The sequence below is a fragment of the Lingula anatina genome, chromosome 9 (assembly GCF_051362555.1).
Source record: "Lingula anatina isolate TDL-2025a chromosome 9, LinAna3.0, whole genome shotgun sequence".
Classification (NCBI taxonomy): domain Eukaryota; kingdom Metazoa; phylum Brachiopoda; class Lingulata; order Lingulida; family Lingulidae; genus Lingula; species Lingula anatina.
In genome coordinates this window covers 19,871,702-19,888,481 of record NC_141775.1, presented here as the reverse complement: position 1 = coordinate 19,888,481, position 16,780 = coordinate 19,871,702, and the positions used below count along the sequence as shown (strand labels likewise).

General features: G+C 38.6%; 2 protein-coding genes and 1 long non-coding RNA gene across 3 annotated transcripts in view; 1 reads left to right on the top strand and 2 right to left on the bottom strand.

Annotated features, from left to right (window-relative positions):
- The window catches only part of LOC147760110 (uncharacterized), an 88,738-nt gene that overhangs the window by 36,082 nt on the left and 35,876 nt on the right, over positions 1-16,780 (bottom strand). The window lies entirely within an intron of this gene.
- LOC147760113 (hydroxysteroid 11-beta-dehydrogenase 1-like protein) lies at positions 9,709-11,066 on the top strand. The gene is made up of 3 exons (XM_086995535.1): positions 9,709-9,968; positions 10,455-10,585; positions 10,890-11,066. The coding sequence occupies exons 1-3, from the start codon at positions 9,878-9,880 to the stop codon at positions 11,064-11,066; spliced, it is 399 nt and encodes a 132-aa protein (XP_086851661.1). The 5' UTR covers positions 9,709-9,877.
- Positions 12,970-14,671, bottom strand: LOC147760112 (uncharacterized). Its single transcript, XR_015331257.1, has 3 exons — positions 14,465-14,671; positions 13,989-14,240; positions 12,970-13,829 (listed from the first exon to the last, which is right to left on the bottom strand). It is a non-coding gene; the product is annotated as an uncharacterized LOC147760112 (long non-coding RNA).

Here is a 16,780-nt window from a genome sequence, read left to right as displayed (position 1 = left end):
AGTAAAGCACATTTATATATAGGCCCTATACATACAACAAATGATAAGTGTTCAGATTAAAATGTTATATTAATCATTTATCAAATAACCACTATTTTAAAAATTAACTTATTATTTATTCCATATGTAGCTTCAGCACAACAATTACTACATTAATTAATTTTAATCACACTATTATTTTTTTAACTTACCAGTAATTTCATTATGTTTATCTTTAAGTATGTTTTCAACCCTTGCCACATCTTCTCTAGTCTCCATAGGAAATGCAAACTCGTCAATTAAGACAATATTGTCATCAGGATTTCTGTTCTGTTTCAATCTTTGCTCTAACCTTGTAAGAACAATAATGTTATTCTTCAGCATAGCTTTTATCTGCAGGAGGGTGGTGAAGATGAAACGATCTCTGAAAACCATAATACGAATAATTTATCGGTAAAGAAATCAGATTGGAATTAATGAAAATACGTTAAAATGACTACCAAAATGCCCCATGTGCACTTCCTTATGTCTAGTCTTAATTTAATTATTTGCCTTTTTAAAAACATGAAAAATCTTAACATTACAAATATGCATATATATGCCAGATATTGGTGGTCAACTTGAATGTAAACTGTATTATCTCTAGACATATTTGGTCAGTTATAAACGACCAGTTTTTCCATATATTGTCTTATTCATCACCTTTCTACATGATCCGTAGGAAATTAATGGCTACTTCACCATCTTTATAATTTTCAGTTAACCTGAATAAAAAAATACTGTTAGTAGTAATTTATCTCAGCGAGGGTTTTATTTATTTATTTATTTATTTTAACAAATTTAAGCGAGTCTCTTGAGAATTTTAACGAGCCGGGCCGCCTCGCTGCTGTGAATGCAGAGGAGACCGTGATGTGTAAATCTTTTGAAATAAATACTATTTCAAGAGAAGATCCCTGGCTTCATATAGGCCTATCTATATATATATATATATATATATATATGTTAAAGGGTAAAAAAAGCTTACAGTCTTCAAACTAATTGAACTATTATCACTTAAGGCCCAGTCACAAATCAGTTGCGATGCGTCGGGGATGGGTAAAACCCGGGAAATTTTAACAAAATCTTGAGACAGATCTCACGATTTTGCACCCGTCGGAGGCGCTCTCCGGACGCCTGCGGGTTGTCGCAGATTTTTTAGACATCGCCACACCCGTCGCGGTCCCCAACTTTGAACTTAAAATTTTAAGATTGCTCGCAAGATTTTTCACCCATTTTGGGCATCCCAGACACAATCTCCGATGACCTACGATGCCCTCCGATTAATCGGAGGCGTCCTCCGGATATATACCCATATATAACCACATATACCCAGGGGGAAAAAATTAAGAGAAAAGACGCTCGCAGGTATCGTCTCCGATCGCCTCCGATGCAATCGGAGGCTAATCCCACGATTTTTCGACAAAACCGGGTCAAAATCTCAGACAATGTGACTGCTCCACTTTTATTAGGATTATTGCTAGGATTGTTCAAGGATTTTTTTTTTATTTTCTACGACGACCCCCGGCCAAAACTAATCCCCGACAGATCGCCGACATTGTGACTGGGCCTTTAACAATGTCTCACAATTAAACAGCTTCGGGAAATACTTACAATGTGCATCGGAGCTAAGACTAGCGTCAGTATAATAAATTATTATTATTATTATTATTATTATTATTATTATTATATTTGTATCAGTAGTAGTTTTTGTTGAAGTGGTAGTTCGTTGATATGACTTTATAATGTCACTGTATTTCATTCTGATGAGCCGTTGGGGTCAAGGGTTTAATAAATTGAAATACGAAATAAAGGTGGCGATCACAACTACCAAATTGAGTGAGAAATTAGTCGCATCCGTCTCGTTGGAGTGCAGCGCAGTTTTCAAGTCATCACATATGTCAGACGTTTTGCTGATATTTTAATAATAGTATTTAGCTAGGCAGGACCACAAAAGAAAAAGGACCAATGTTCACTGGTTATATTCCAAGGTTTATTTTAAGATACAAACTTTACTTTTTCCAATTGTTATCAATATCATTCATAAATCTATTATGGGTCTTTTTCCATTTTAATCCTTATTAAAATGAATTTTACGTAAATAAAAGCCACAGAAAACCTTTCATAACACACTGATACACCACATTTTTATTTTTTAAAAATATATACACTTTGAAAATGTATACCTTTTAATTGACTCGATCTTTTCAAGAGGCAAAAAATACCAAACTTTCAAATACAAAATACGAATCTTATAATCAATTTTTTTCATACCTATATCTTATAGGGCTATAGAAGGCCTAGGTGGAGCTTTCACATTTTGTTTCTTCCACTCAATAACAATGTTCTTATTTCCAGAATTTATTTTTTAAAAAGCTGTTTTATAAATCAACATTTTCCTACATGTAGGCCTACATTGAAAAGATCTGTCAATCAGTGTATTTAAATATTATTAGGCTTACCTATTTTACATGAAATATAGTGAAATCAAAGCCCAGTGGCAGCAGTCAGGCGGAGTAGAGTGGTCGACGCAGACGTCACGTGCAGCCGTCGCGTGCAGTAGGCCTACGTCACGTAAATTTTTATAGGACAATGAAATGCTAGGAAATTGCGCACTCCCAAACGAGTGAACAAAGGTAAATAAAAACACTTCCGCCGAAATGAGGTAACGTTATTACAATACGCATACGCGTATTTGAAAAAAAATCTACACTTAACAATTACGATGAGAAAATCGCGAATTGGTCACTGGTGGACCGGTCACCAGCTACATTACCAACGGCAACCTGCCACCAGCTAACCACCAGCGGTACACCAGTGGACCACCAGTGGCTGTTTGCTGTTTATAGCCACAGGTGACCCACTGGTGGCATATTATCTGGCAGGCGGGTTACTTGTCGATACGTCCCCGCACCGATACTCCCCCGCACCGGTAGGCTACATCCCCACAATTACACATATAGGCCTACTGAGGGGAAGTATTGGTGCGGGGGAGTATCGGTGCGGGGATCTATCGGTGTGGGGTCGCATCGATGCGCATAATACAAAAAATTACTAAGAGGGATTATCGGTGCGGGGGTGTATCTACATGACCCTTGGAGGCTGACCTGGGGTGCATCTGAACACGTGAGTGTGTTAGATGAGCTGAGAGGAGATTACGTTCGTGCTTGTTTTGTGCTGGTTTGTTTTGTTCTTCAAGTCCGACCTGAGGCCGATGTCCATTTTTTTCACACCACACCCAGGTCAAGTTCACCAAAAATTCCAGCAAAATTCCGCCCCGCCTCTCTCTCTCTCTCTCTCTCCCTCTTATCTTATATGGGGATATTGTAGTGGGATATTTAACAGACACATGTATGTCGAGGAGACACAATTTTTACAAATTTTTGTATAAGCAAAAACAGAAAAGTATCATAAATATTAATCATTTAATAGGTTTTCGGCTTTGATTCCTTAACTCATTTTTTCATTTCTATATAAGATTATACAATTTAAAAAAGAAAAGAAAAGTCGGGATATATTTAACAGATATGTCTAGGAGACGGTATTTTTTAAAATCTTTGTAAGAATGAAAAAAGACAGAATTAAAATTATAAACGTAAAAGATTTCTTGGCCTGCTGTGCCGTTTTCTCCTAAATGTAGCTGATTCCAGATGTGTGAAGAGATCATTATAGAAAGTGAAGGTAGGAGTTGACAGGGATTCATGCCCCTTTTCCCCGCGGATCCAGGATTCATTGAAAGGGGGGAGGGGGCTCAGGGAGGGATACAGGTTATTTGCAGGAGAGGGGGGCGTTTTTAGGGAATGGCCCTTGCCTCCTTGACGTGGGACTCGGGGTCGGACACTCGGGGGCTTATCACCATCCCCGCCTGAACATCATTTTTAAGTGAAAAAAGTGAAGAGAGAGGAATAATCTTGTGAAACTATAATACCGATGTCATCAGGCACCATTCCAAAGAATCTAAATCAATCTAAATAGTAAACTTTAATATTCTAAAGCAAAATTTGAAGAGAAAGGAATACTTTAAGATAATGACCAGTAAAAATTTTGTTGTCAAATCGATCACTTACGAGGGTTGATTGATAAGTAGTGAGCCTCATATAGAAGGGGTACACATTTTACAAATATTTTTCATTTATTTTTCAACATAGTCTCCTTGAGTATCTATACAATTTTTCCAGCGAGTTTTGAGAGCCTCTTTGCAACTTTTATAGAAGCCCTTCTCTTGGCTGTTCAGAAACCCCTCCAATTCACGTATGACGTCATCATCTGACACAGAGTGAGTACCTGAAATGGCCTTTTTCAATTTGGGAAATAGATAATAGTCAGAGGGAGCAAGATCAGGCGAATAAGGTGGATGTTCTATCAGTTCAAAGCCACACTCGTTGATTGCAGCCATGGCGATGACAGGCTTGTGAGCAGGGGCATTTTGCAAATGTCACTTGCCTTGCTTATTTGAGAGTGCTACCTCGTCGACATCAACTAACCAAATGACACCAAACTTCGGCTACACACCTTTAAATAGTCAGGGAATAGAAGGGCTAAAAAGGGATATCCCTGCTTAACCCCGGCCCTTCCACACGAGGCTCACTACTTATCAATCAACCCTCGTATTCTAAACCATCGACTTTTTCCCGTGCCTTCTCGATTGCAGGGCCAGGTCGTTGTTGTAACGGACTGTTTTTTCCTGCACCCGTGCACGCCAACGACAGCACTGTGCCTGACCCACCCGCCCACCTAATATACGTTTTTCTTCTTAATGCAATTTTCAGGAAAAAAAATCTAGAAAAATCACTGCATAAAAACCCGCGTACAAGGCTATACATGTACCGCGGTAAGCTAGCTGTGTTAAGACAGCGGAATTACACGGAGCCGCAGAAGATTCATTGGTAGATTTGAAATCAAATGAAAAACCTTCTACCTTATCACGCAGAGGGCCAGTTTGGTTGTACATGTTTACATCTGCAATTACAATCGATAGCCCGGGAGCCGTAATATTTTGGTGTTTTGAAGGTCAAACGGTTCCATTTGAAACGGTTAAAGTACATACGAACCGGGCATCGGTGGAGAGTGGTTTCCCAGTAACACATGTTAACCACTTCTACCAGTTTCTTATACGACTCAAATAAATTTGACATGCCAAGGGATAAACTGAATAGATCACTTGATCAGCCCAAAAAGAGCTTTAGACTGCTCCTTTCTTAAAATTTTTGGTTGGAAATTTAACCTACTTTCGTGACCTACTTTTCTGTCCCATTGACATACAGCATAGAGTGCTAGCAGAAAAATCCATTCAAACATCATTTTCGGGTAAAATTAAACAATGCCTTTTGGCAATTATCTTAGTTATACTACTTGTTACTATATGCTGGCATTTGGTTGGTTTTTGTGACAAAAAATTGACTTTGTATGCATATTTAAGGAATATAAATCAACTAGTTAAAACTCTAATTTCAAGAGTGGAATAATAGTGTTATTTTTTTGAGAAAAGGAAGGGGTATTAGGTCCCCCTAACCCTCCCCTCTAAATCCGCCACTGTATCTTATGATGTAAGTAACAAAATATGAGTGTAGACACTTCAATAGAAGTTGAATAACAAACACAGATTAAGGCTCCATTCAGAAAAGATGATCCGAGTATTAACTGATCCGCCGACTAAATATGGCCGACCACACTTCACAAGAGCTGCCGCTGATTCTCGACGGTCTCCCCGCCTCCACATGCGCCGTTGCTGCAGGGGCCTAGCAATTAAACATCGGAGCCGAGATTAAATCCCTTTGATGACGTATGTGTCCTTTATGTCTCCTAATGCACACTAGAAGCAACAATTTAAGGGAGCTTTCACATCGAGAAGAGCCGAGGTCTAGTAAGGCTGCGACCTAAATATGGCGGTTCTACATGAAAGGAAGAACGCTTGATTCATTAATAGTTTCTCTGCCTTCTCACACTCCTCCCCGCGCGTCGTCCCTGCAGGGGCACTCTAATTCAATCTCGGCATACTTCAACCGGTCGAGGGACGACGCGTGGTCCTAAGCCGTGTGAGAGGCGGAGAGAACATTACAGGATTAAGCGATTTCCCTTTCATGTAGGTCGCGGCCTTGTTAGACCTCGGCTCTTCTCGATGTGAATGCTTCCTAAGACATACACAAGTTTCATCTTCAAAACTCAGCCGCTGATGGCCGTTTTTATTTACAAGACCCTCGATCTTTTAGAATAACTGATGCAATTTATGTAATGTTAGTAATTGACAGGAGCGGGGAGTGTTTTGTAGAGTAACTTGAGTTGATTGACATGATCTTATGGTATTTATAATGTAAGGTAAACGTAGAGAAGGCCGCTAAAGATTGCAAGAGGTAGAAATAGAAATGTTGGAAGCAGCACGAGTAACAACAGGGAAGTAGTAAATAAATAATAAGAACGACTATAACTGAGTGGTATTTGTCAGCAAAAGACAGAAGTCAATACCATCGTCACATTTAGTAGGCAACCTTGAATAATGTTGAAAAACAAATAAAGCTTCTGTTTTCCCTTAAGATTTTGATCACCTACCTCGCATATCAGGAAAAGACAGATCACCCAAAACATCTTTATTTTATTTTACTCCACAGTAATGATAGCATACAAATAAAATGAACTTGCTACAACACAACCATCGAGTTTGTGTACTGGTATAAGAGACCATTCCCAGACCCTATTGTACTAACTTTGGATCGAACTTTCTCCATGGGGATTCTCACTCAATTGCAATTAACTTAAGCGGCTTAAATGTCTGTCACGCCTACTGAAGCTGATAGGGGGTAATTAACTATTGTTTAGCAGCTTTGGAGGGGTCCCAGACACCTAAGCCGTTTAAGCTGTAAGCAATTTAAGCGAGAAACCCCGTGGAGATGGATCGATCCTGTAAGATCAGTCTAGATATGGGAACCCAGTCTTAAATGTACTGACCTGGCCAAAGCAGGGATGCTAATACAGACCTTATGTACTGGTATTACACTTAATGCTGCCAGCAGTGTGTGTAGTGGTAAATTGTTATGAATTTGAAAAAGTTTTATAGTTCTTCAAAATCAAACGCTTTGAGACTGTGTATAACATCCATGGGCGTAACTAGGCATACGCACGGATGCACTGTGCGTACAATTTTTTGAGCCAATCACGATATTATTCTCTATAAATTTAGTGTATTTTTCACGAAAAATAATCGAAAATCCTCTTCGATTGCAAGTTAGAGTCACCTAAATGTACAAATCTTCTGTATGAATCGTATACGCACCATTGTTCTGACGCCCCCCGTCTCGTTTGCTTTCACAGAACTGAGTTAAATAAACAATACTAGCTACCTCCAGAAGTCCTATCTTAATCGTCCATCTAGCTGGAACTTCCTTTGCCTCTTAATTGGAGGTTTGAATGCCCTTCAACTCTCAGGTAGCCTTTGTCTTAAGTGTGTCGAATGCACACTCGCTGGCGAGATTTATCTCAGATAAAAATCTACCTGTGTTATTTTCAAAGAGCAGTTCCAGCAGACCTGGGGACACTAGATAAAATCTGGACAACGGGCTTTATAAGGAGCCAGAGAAACAAAAAAATATTTCCTGCAAAGCTCTAAAGAATTTTGACACGACTTGACCCAGCTTAACCCTCTAAACTAACAGGGTGATATGGGCAATTTTCACAAACAAACAGAGCTTTATCCTGTAATATAATTGTTTGATTTTGGATGATACCATATATAAGTTCAACTTTTAGAAGATTCATCATTAAGCTGACCATGCAGGACCGTAGCCTGAGCAAAATGCCAGGGGGGGGGGGGCAGTAAGCGGAGGGTGAGCTTTTTGGCATAAACTGAGTTGGCTAAAAACAGTACACCTTTGTAAACAGATTGTTGAATGATTGTCTAGTGGCCATTAGTGCCTTTTCTCACAGAATTGATACCAACTTTGCAATTATTTTTTTTACCTTTGCGATCATTTTTTTGCACCCCAATTTCCAGGGGGGGGGGGGCAGCTGCCCCCCCTGCCCCCCCGGAGGCTACGGCCCTGCCATGGATAGCAAGAAGGTGTAAGAATCCTACAACGATCAACTGTTCTTAAGATTATTTTCTGACAACTCGGGATAACCGCAACAAACCACATCGAACAAAGGTGCCTCACCGTTATTCAGAATTTAGCTTGATACAAGCGGGCATAATTTGCATATGTTTTCAAAGTTTGTGTCAGTAAGCCCCTAGTTCAATAAACAGGGGCGTAACCAGACCTTTTAAAATTGTACGCACAGAATTTTAAAATTCCCAGGTATAGCTAAATGTAGATCGACTTACGCAAAAGATGAAGGGCAGTTTAAATTATATGTGCCAAATATAATAGCTTAGTTTTCACCGTTTATAAAATCATTACTTAAAGTTTAAAATATTCCCTCAATATAATTAAGTTCCAGTAAATTATTTCACCCAGAACCAACGCTTTTTCCGGGATTGGGGTACAGGCCATACATAATTGCCATCTGTATCTTACTTCAAAATTTCAGGGCCTCAAACTTTTCCAAAAGCCGTGAGCGGGGGTGGGGATGGGGTAAAAATTAATGGAATCTTTTTTTAATAATAAATTTCATTGGAAAAGAGGGTTAAAAATAATTGATACCGATCTCCCGTCACGTTCTTCCACGAAAGAACGCCCTTGTATGAATATAAAAATTGCCTTCTCGTCTCGCTCGGATCGCGAACGATCTCTGGCTGACGATCTTCTGCGAACGAAGTCCATTGAAAGAATGTGAAAATTGCTTTCTCTTTTCGCTCAGATCATGCTCGATCTCCTGCTGAAGATACGAAAAAATTGGCTTTTCATCTCGCTGCGGTCGGTAACTATCTCTTGTTCCCGATCCTCGGTTAACGAAGTCTCTTGAACAAATATGAAAATTGCCTTCTCGTCTCTTTCGGATTGCGAACAATCTCTCCCCGAAGATATAAAAATTGCCTTTGTTATGTTTTAGCTTTGTCAGGTGCCATACGTATAAAGATCCGAAAGGTGTCCCCTTTCATAATTTGGCGGCAAGTTAGGTCATATTTCATTTAGGGCCTACACGTGTTTTGTACCGAATGTAGATTATTCTTGTCACTTCTGCATTATATATTTTAAAGTCAATGGAAACATTTTATTGTGTTTTGTTAGCTTTAGGTAGTAGTTACGTCGTGACTGAAAAACAGCGTGCAACAAAGTAGTATAATATTCATACGTCAAATTACTGCAATGGATTTTCATACGACGTCCACAGCTGCCCCGACAAGTCAAGACTTTTTTAATCGTAAGCCATCCAGCCTTCTAAATTTGAAAACATAGGCCGTCCAGTGATGACAGCGGCCGTTCAATTGGCAGCTGGAGGGCTCGCTGAAAAAAGGCCTTGCTTAGAATGGTATATTTATTGAACTAGGGGCTTACTGACATATACTTCAGTCTTATTTATTTAACCTTTTAAATGTTAAGTGTGAGTGAATGTCTCGTGTCCTCTTAATATCCGCAGTATTCATAATAAAAATATAAATATCTAAATAATATGTATGATAAGTGTTTCAGTTGAATGTGCCTATATAGGATTTAACACAGCAGACCCAGTCTTATCCCCCCTGTACAAGCCCTCAGTATTATCGACTTTAGACTCCTGCCAGCCAGTGTACCTCACACGTACCTGTTATCTTATGTACTAACCTGACCTGATCAGTAATGTTATGTTCATAGTTTAATAATGATAGGTCTCAATGCTACTGGTAGAACGGGGAGTAGGCCGGGAATACATTAAAAGGTCACTTAGGGATGCAGAGGCTATCGCGTACTGGTATGCTCTTTGTTTAAGAACTGGACGTGAGAAATAATTCAACATGGGTTCCAAGACAAAAACACTGGTTGCTGTCCTCCTCACTGTGACTGCCATCTATATCGCCACCCTCTACGTGGATGATTTCGATCCCGGTGAGCATGAACGCTCTTTGCAGGTCCTTATCTAAGTCTGATGTACATGTTCATATAGTCTACTGTACTCTACATGGTTGAAATGGGTCTGATATTTGTAATCTGTGTGTGCGTAAACGATTAATGACTTTAGTTAGACCAACTTAGTTTGGTGATGCTGAAAAAACGCAAGTCGTTCATATTTTGTGCACCACTCTCTCTCTCTCTCTCTCTCTCTCTCTCTCTGCACTAAATAACGTAAACACAACCAGAAAACACATATTTATAACCGCAAAAAGGAGTGCTAACGCATGAATTTCGTACCATTTCTTTCCTTGCCTTCAAAATCATAAACACAATCTACTTCGTCTGCCCAAGATAAAGCCACATGAAACTTTGCCATTACACATGAATTAAAAAAAAAACCAGTGCTTTATTAAATTTCCAGATTTATAACAGAAATCGAAATGATAATAGGCTGATATAAGCATATCGGTTTTATCACAGCCATGGTGAGAGGCAAGAGAGTGCTCATTACCGGGGCGTCCTCTGGAATTGGAGAACAGGTGGCGTATCATTTCGCCAAGATGGGAGCAAACATTGTTTTGACGGCGCGCAGAGAAAACCTCCTAAAAAAGGTCAGTACCGGTAATAAATTAAGACACGTGAGGGAAGGTCAACCTTCAAATAACAGCTTTGAACTTCGTATCTTAGAAAATATGCTTTATTAACGATTTTGCATTGCATTTTGTATTGTTCCAATACTGAAATCTTTGAATCTAATGCTTTTAGCGCTTTGCCTCCATTTCTTTCGAATAAACATTGTTTAAAAAATTAACGATTTTATTTTCCTTTACAAAAGCTGCTCTGTAATTTACTTATTGGTATTGCAATTTGAACAGTTGAGTGTCTGTTGCATTTTTTCCATAATAACGGCTTCAGGTCATCGCAGAGTGTAACAAGTTATCTCCGGCACCTGAGCCAAACCATGTGTACACAGTAGCTGATCTGAGAGACATGGAGGAGACAGCTAGGGTTATCAAGGTACACACACACACACACACACACACACACACACACACATTGAGCTGGGAGACATGGAAGAGACAGCTAGGGTAATCAAGGTACACAGTACGCACACACACACACACACACATTGAGCTGGGAGACATGGAAGAGACAGCTAGGGTTATCAAAGTACACAGTACACATGTAATAGGGTGAAACATTACGAAAGCATTCCCGCCTGTCAAATATTGTTGTATGGTGAAACCAATTGTGTTAGAGGTGACTATACAGTGGGTCCCTCTAGTGTAAAAAAATTGAGTAGTTCTAAAAGGTTGGAGAGTGTGGACTCCATGCGGAGTTCTAACATGTTTATTGGCACACGTGTTTTCCATGTTAGAGAGGGAAATCCATGCGGAGTTGTGATACACACACGTGGAAGTAATGTAAAACTGTGAAATAATAATAAAAAAAATTGAACCAGCAAGTTTTATTACTTTATCTACAACACTGCCCTTTTGGCGGTCACGTGAGCTTTGTTAGTCACGTGAGCGGGAAATATAAATTACCCGCCCAACAGTATTCTTGAGTTATTTTTACTCACACTGTCACGTTGGCATGTATGTATGTACAGGAATATATAAAGAAGCTGATTCTTCTGAGATTCAGTCGATGTTTGTTGTGATACTCGGTTACAAATGGCGCAGTCGACAGGATTCAGCTTTTCCTGTTTTCAACGATATTGACGATCTTTTGAACTTTACGGAGATCTTGGGTAGATAGCAAACAAACGGTGACTGTACTTCTCAGTTGAACAATAGCACATTCCATCCACCGTATGGGAGGGAACGGATTTTCAACCAGTCACACCCTTCTACAAGGTGAGATCTCAAAGTAATCGTCAATTTATCATCGTAACGACTGATAGTTACCTGTACGTAAAGATACACAAAGTGCTTATTAGGCTTCGTTAGAGAGACATTTGTGTCGATCGTCTTGAGTGAGCCTTGCTCGTTGCAATGAGGAATACCAGCCCGCTTGGCGCCAGGTGTCGCTAGTGTGAATTCAGTCCTTCCACAGTCGCCATGTTGGATATTATATACGTTGGACTGTGGTACTGGCCTTAATAAACATGCCTCAGTATTGTTGTGTACCTGAATGTCAAAGTCGGCAAGGTGGGCATAATTTTCTTGAGGATTCAGGGCTTCGTTTGAAGTGAAGGGTTGCCCATGTCAAAACACCTTCCATGTTAAAGGGACAGTTACAACTTGACCCAGGCACAGTAATTAGGCCCCTAAAGATAGACGAGTTGCCTCAAAAAGAATACACGTAAAAAGGTTAATTGATCTTGGCAAAACTTATGAAGTTTTGGAAAGAGAGCTCCATAGCAAGAAAGTGCCCCTAGGAAGTATGATTTATCAAAGTGCGTTTTCTTATGTCCGTAATTTCAGAAGAGTTGTCAGTAAATATATATAAGTGCCGGTAGCCTACTACCTGCATAAGGTTGTGTTATTAAGTAATATCCTTTTTTATTGGTGTATTGAGCATGACCGGTAATATTAATTAAATAATTATTTTTATTTAAAATCATTATTCAGTACCTCGTAAGAATCATAAAACTAGGTATAATTAGATAATTTATTTGTTCATGTATAGATGCAATTTCTCAGCCAATGGAATAATTAATGCATGTTTGGAAATCTTTTTGTAACAGTTTAAGAAATAAAATTTAAAGAAAGAAAACATTTTATAAATGAACAGTTTTTGTTCTTTTTTTTTTTACAAAATAGCACTTCTCAATTGTTTTACTTGAGTAGAAACACCATATTATTTCATCGCTCTGAAAATTCATTAAAAAGCAGCAAAACCAAATATTTAAACAAAATAATTATTCAGTCCATAGTAAAAACCATGAAACCATGTAATACTTAGATAATTTATTTGTGCTATAACTTTCCTGAATATATAGCTGCAATTTTTCAGCCAATGGATTACTGTAGGTATGGAAAACTTTTTGTAACGGTTTAAGAAATAAAAATTAAAGAAAGCAAACATTTTACAAATTAACACAGTTTTTTGTTCCTTTTTACAAAATAGTACTTATGAATTATTTTACTTGAATAGAACCACCACATTATGTCATCACTTTGAAAATTCTTTAAAAAGCAGAAAAACCAAATTATTTGCTGTAAATACAACTAGCAATTTATTTCATCCCACTGAAATACTTTACAAAATTGCATCATAGTTTTTTTTTCATTACAGTTAAATATTATTAAAAACAGCATAAACACATAAGTACTTTTTGTAAAGAATATAGCACCACCAAATTATTTCATTTTAGTTAAAACATTTTTTAAAATTGCACTTCAAAATTATGATTGCAGCTAAAACCATCTCATACAGGGGTACTTTCTATAAACTAGTTGACACATACTTCCTATAGTGTTTTTCATTAAAAAAAGTTATCCTGGGCAAAATACATGTAGAAAAATACCCAGCGTCAGAATGAATCAATCCCACAAACAGTTCTTTGAATGTAAACACAACAAAATAGCAGAATGGGCAATTTGTAATGAACATCTGGCCTTCTAACTTAGTATAGTATTCGCGGGTTTTCTTTAGGCCCAGATTCGTGCACGAGATACACATTCCAAAAAGGGGAAATCGGGTCCGGGTCCAACTGTCATGTGTCTGCAATGGTTTTGGACACAACAATGATTCATACAGTTTGTTTATATACTTCTTCTCTGTAGCTGCAATTATCTCTCCAAACCTGGAAGCAGTGATCTGCCATTGTCTCTCCTTGTGTCAGATTGCGCTCTTTCCTTGTTATAACTTGCTATGCTCAGTGTCCTTCGCTGTTTGTTCCTCAACCTGAAATATTCATATCCCATTAAAGCATGGTAGATGGTTACAGCATTAAATAGTTAACATACAGTATTATATTTCTATGATGTCACACATCACCTAGTTAGATAATTCTTTCTCATATTTGGGCCTGATTCTTAATATTAGACCTCTGTTTTCACTTACATCATTCCCTCTATCCATGCATTATTGTTTTCATGGCACTTGGCAATAGTTGTTGTCCATCACAGCCGCCTGTAAGTCAGCTTTAGGGCAGGCATAACTGGTGGCTACATCATTCTTTGCCGCTGATGTGAAGTGACGGGTAAGATTCCTGAAGTAATCATTTTATCCTGCTCTTGAAGTTGGCTGTCCTGGGGGTCCTGAAATCGACAGTTTCAGGCTTTGCCCCCAATATATGGACCTTCTTTGGGTAACCTTATAAAGAAAATAAATAAGTACATTTACAAAGTATAAAAAATCTTCGTCTTTCGTGCTACTAAAACAAAATATGAGCGTAGGCCTACTCGTACCTACAGTAGTCTACATGTACATAACATGTCAGATTTGACACACACACCTCGACTAATGTTCGATTTTTTTTCAAGGAAAATAGTTAGCATTCGTGTTTTTCAAGCACTAAATGAAAAGAAAACACATACCTTTCAGTCAATTCACATTTTCATCCAGATGTTATGGCACCACATTCAAGTAAATTGCGTTTGAGTTGGTTCACTGTCAGCGACGCATGCACACGCTCCATGTTAAACTTTGGTGTAAAGCCGTGAGCGAGATTCTGCGAGATTTAAGAAGGACTGCTTTCACCCCCACGCCATCTAGCGGCAGACCCTTAAAGCGGGTATTCCCCATTGGTCTCCGGATTGGACTTTGTCCCGGGGATAGCACTGTGATTGCCATCGGGACAGGTGAGGACGTATTCGGCTTTGATGTGTCTGCTGTGTTTGTTGCCAGGACCGTAGTGTTGGAGAGAGCTGGGCTCAGAATCTCGAAAGGATCGCTATGTTGCGCACGCGCTATAGCATAGCTAGCGTGCGCTATTTGCTAGTGCGATTGCACCCACCTGATATCTCGAAGCCTTAGCAAACGCAACGCAATAAATGCCTGTCCGGAAGTACAATTATAGTCTCGAACACACGCATACATACGCCTAGCGGTTCTTTTTTGTTTTGAGGGACGATAGTAAATCGCACGTGAAATGGAGAAACACAGCAGGGAGCGTTATAAAACCGATGAGCTCGCGGTGTTGGTGGAGGAGGTCTCGTGTAGACCTACAGTATTTAGCCCCTTCACCAACACCGTGACTCTAAAGTCCAAAGAAAAACAATGGGCTAAAGTTGCCGAAAAGTAAGTTGAATAATTATGATTAACAGTCCTTTTCTGTTAATCGTAGTCTGTTTTGCCATGTTAAAATTATATCCATTATATTTAATTATTGCTTATTGATGATTTAGTTTGGTATGTTGTTGTAGTTATTCAATAAAAGTAATTGTAATTGCTCTCTATTAACACATCTTGACATGGTCATGCACAGTATGATGAAGCAATAAAGTGGTGATTCTTATATATATATTTTTTTTATTAAAATTATGAATGCTTTCCTTTTAGAGTTAACAGTGTTTCACATATAAAGAGGAGTTTCCGAGAGGTCAGGAAAAAATGGCATGACCTCACGTCTCGCACTAAGCGCAAAGAGGCCAAACGCCGTGCAGCAATGCGGCAGACAGGTGGTGGTGTGGGGCCCAGTCCACTGTCAGAGTGGAAGAAGAAGGTGTTATTTTGTTATTTATTTTAAAAAAATGAATTTGTATATTAAATTGCACAATGGTTAACTTCGTTTTATATTTAATTGCTTTAAGAACATCAAGATGATATTAAGTAGAGTAATTAACTTAGACTGACTCTGTGAATATGAATACGTCAACACTGAGTTTCACAGACATGCCCTATTGGAATGTCCAATCACCAGGAGGCATATTTTATATATACATATATCTCTGTATGTTTATACTGATCAGGTAATAGAGATAATTGGAGAAACTGCAGTAGAGGGTATCAAAGAATTGGCTGGAAACGACAGCCAGTTGTTCATAGGTATGAAATTTAATTATAATGAATTAGTCTAGTAAAGGTCAAATGATATAGCTACAATGTACAGTGTATGAATTTGATGTATGAAATTGTAATAACTGCTTTGGAAGAAATATGTGACCAAGTTATTCAACTTAGTTCTTGAAAGTGGTTTAAATGTAATGTTTGGTAATAAAGTACATGTATTTGTTCTTATGTAGATGATAGTAATGCAGAATCCACCTCCATGAATACTAGGAATGATAGTAATGCAGAATCCACCTCCATCTATACTAGGAATGATAGTAATGCAGAATCCACCTCCATGAATACTAGGAATGATAGTAATGCAGAATCCACCTCCATCTATACTAGGAATGATAGTAATGCAGAATCCACCTCCATCTATACTAGGAATGATAGTAATGCAGAATCCACCTCCATGAATACTAGGAATGATAGTAATGCAGAATCCACCTCCATGAATACTAGGAATGATAGTAATGCAGAATCCACCTCCATCTATACTAGGAATGATAGTAACGAGAATCCACCTCCATCTATACTAGGAATGATAGTAATGCAGAATCCACCTCCATGAATACTAGGAATGATAGTAATGCAGAATCCACCTCCATGAATACTAGGAATGATAGTAATGCAGAATCCACCTCCATCTATACTAGGAATGATAGTAATGCAGAATCCACCTCCATGAATACTAGGAATGATAGTAATGCAGAATCCACCTCCATCTATACTAGGAATGATAGTAATGCAGAATCCACCTCCATGAATACTAGGAATGATAGTAATGCAGAATCCACCTCCATCTATACTAGGAATGATAGTAATGCAGAATACACCTCCATGAATACTAGGAATGATAG

What these genes read in the sequence shown, in the direction of transcription:
- LOC147760113 (XM_086995535.1), top strand. Translation starts at nt 9,878, where the DNA reads ATGGGTTCCAAGACAAAAACACTGGTTGCTGTCCTCCTCACTGTGACT. An exon ending in CGTGGATGATTTCGATCCCG is followed by an intron (nt 9,969 to 10,454) that starts GTGAGCATGAAC and finishes GTTTTATCACAG; the next exon opens with CCATGGTGAGAGGCAAGAGA. An exon ending in GAGAAAACCTCCTAAAAAAG is followed by an intron (nt 10,586 to 10,889) that starts GTCAGTACCGGT and finishes TAACGGCTTCAG; the next exon opens with GTCATCGCAGAGTGTAACAA.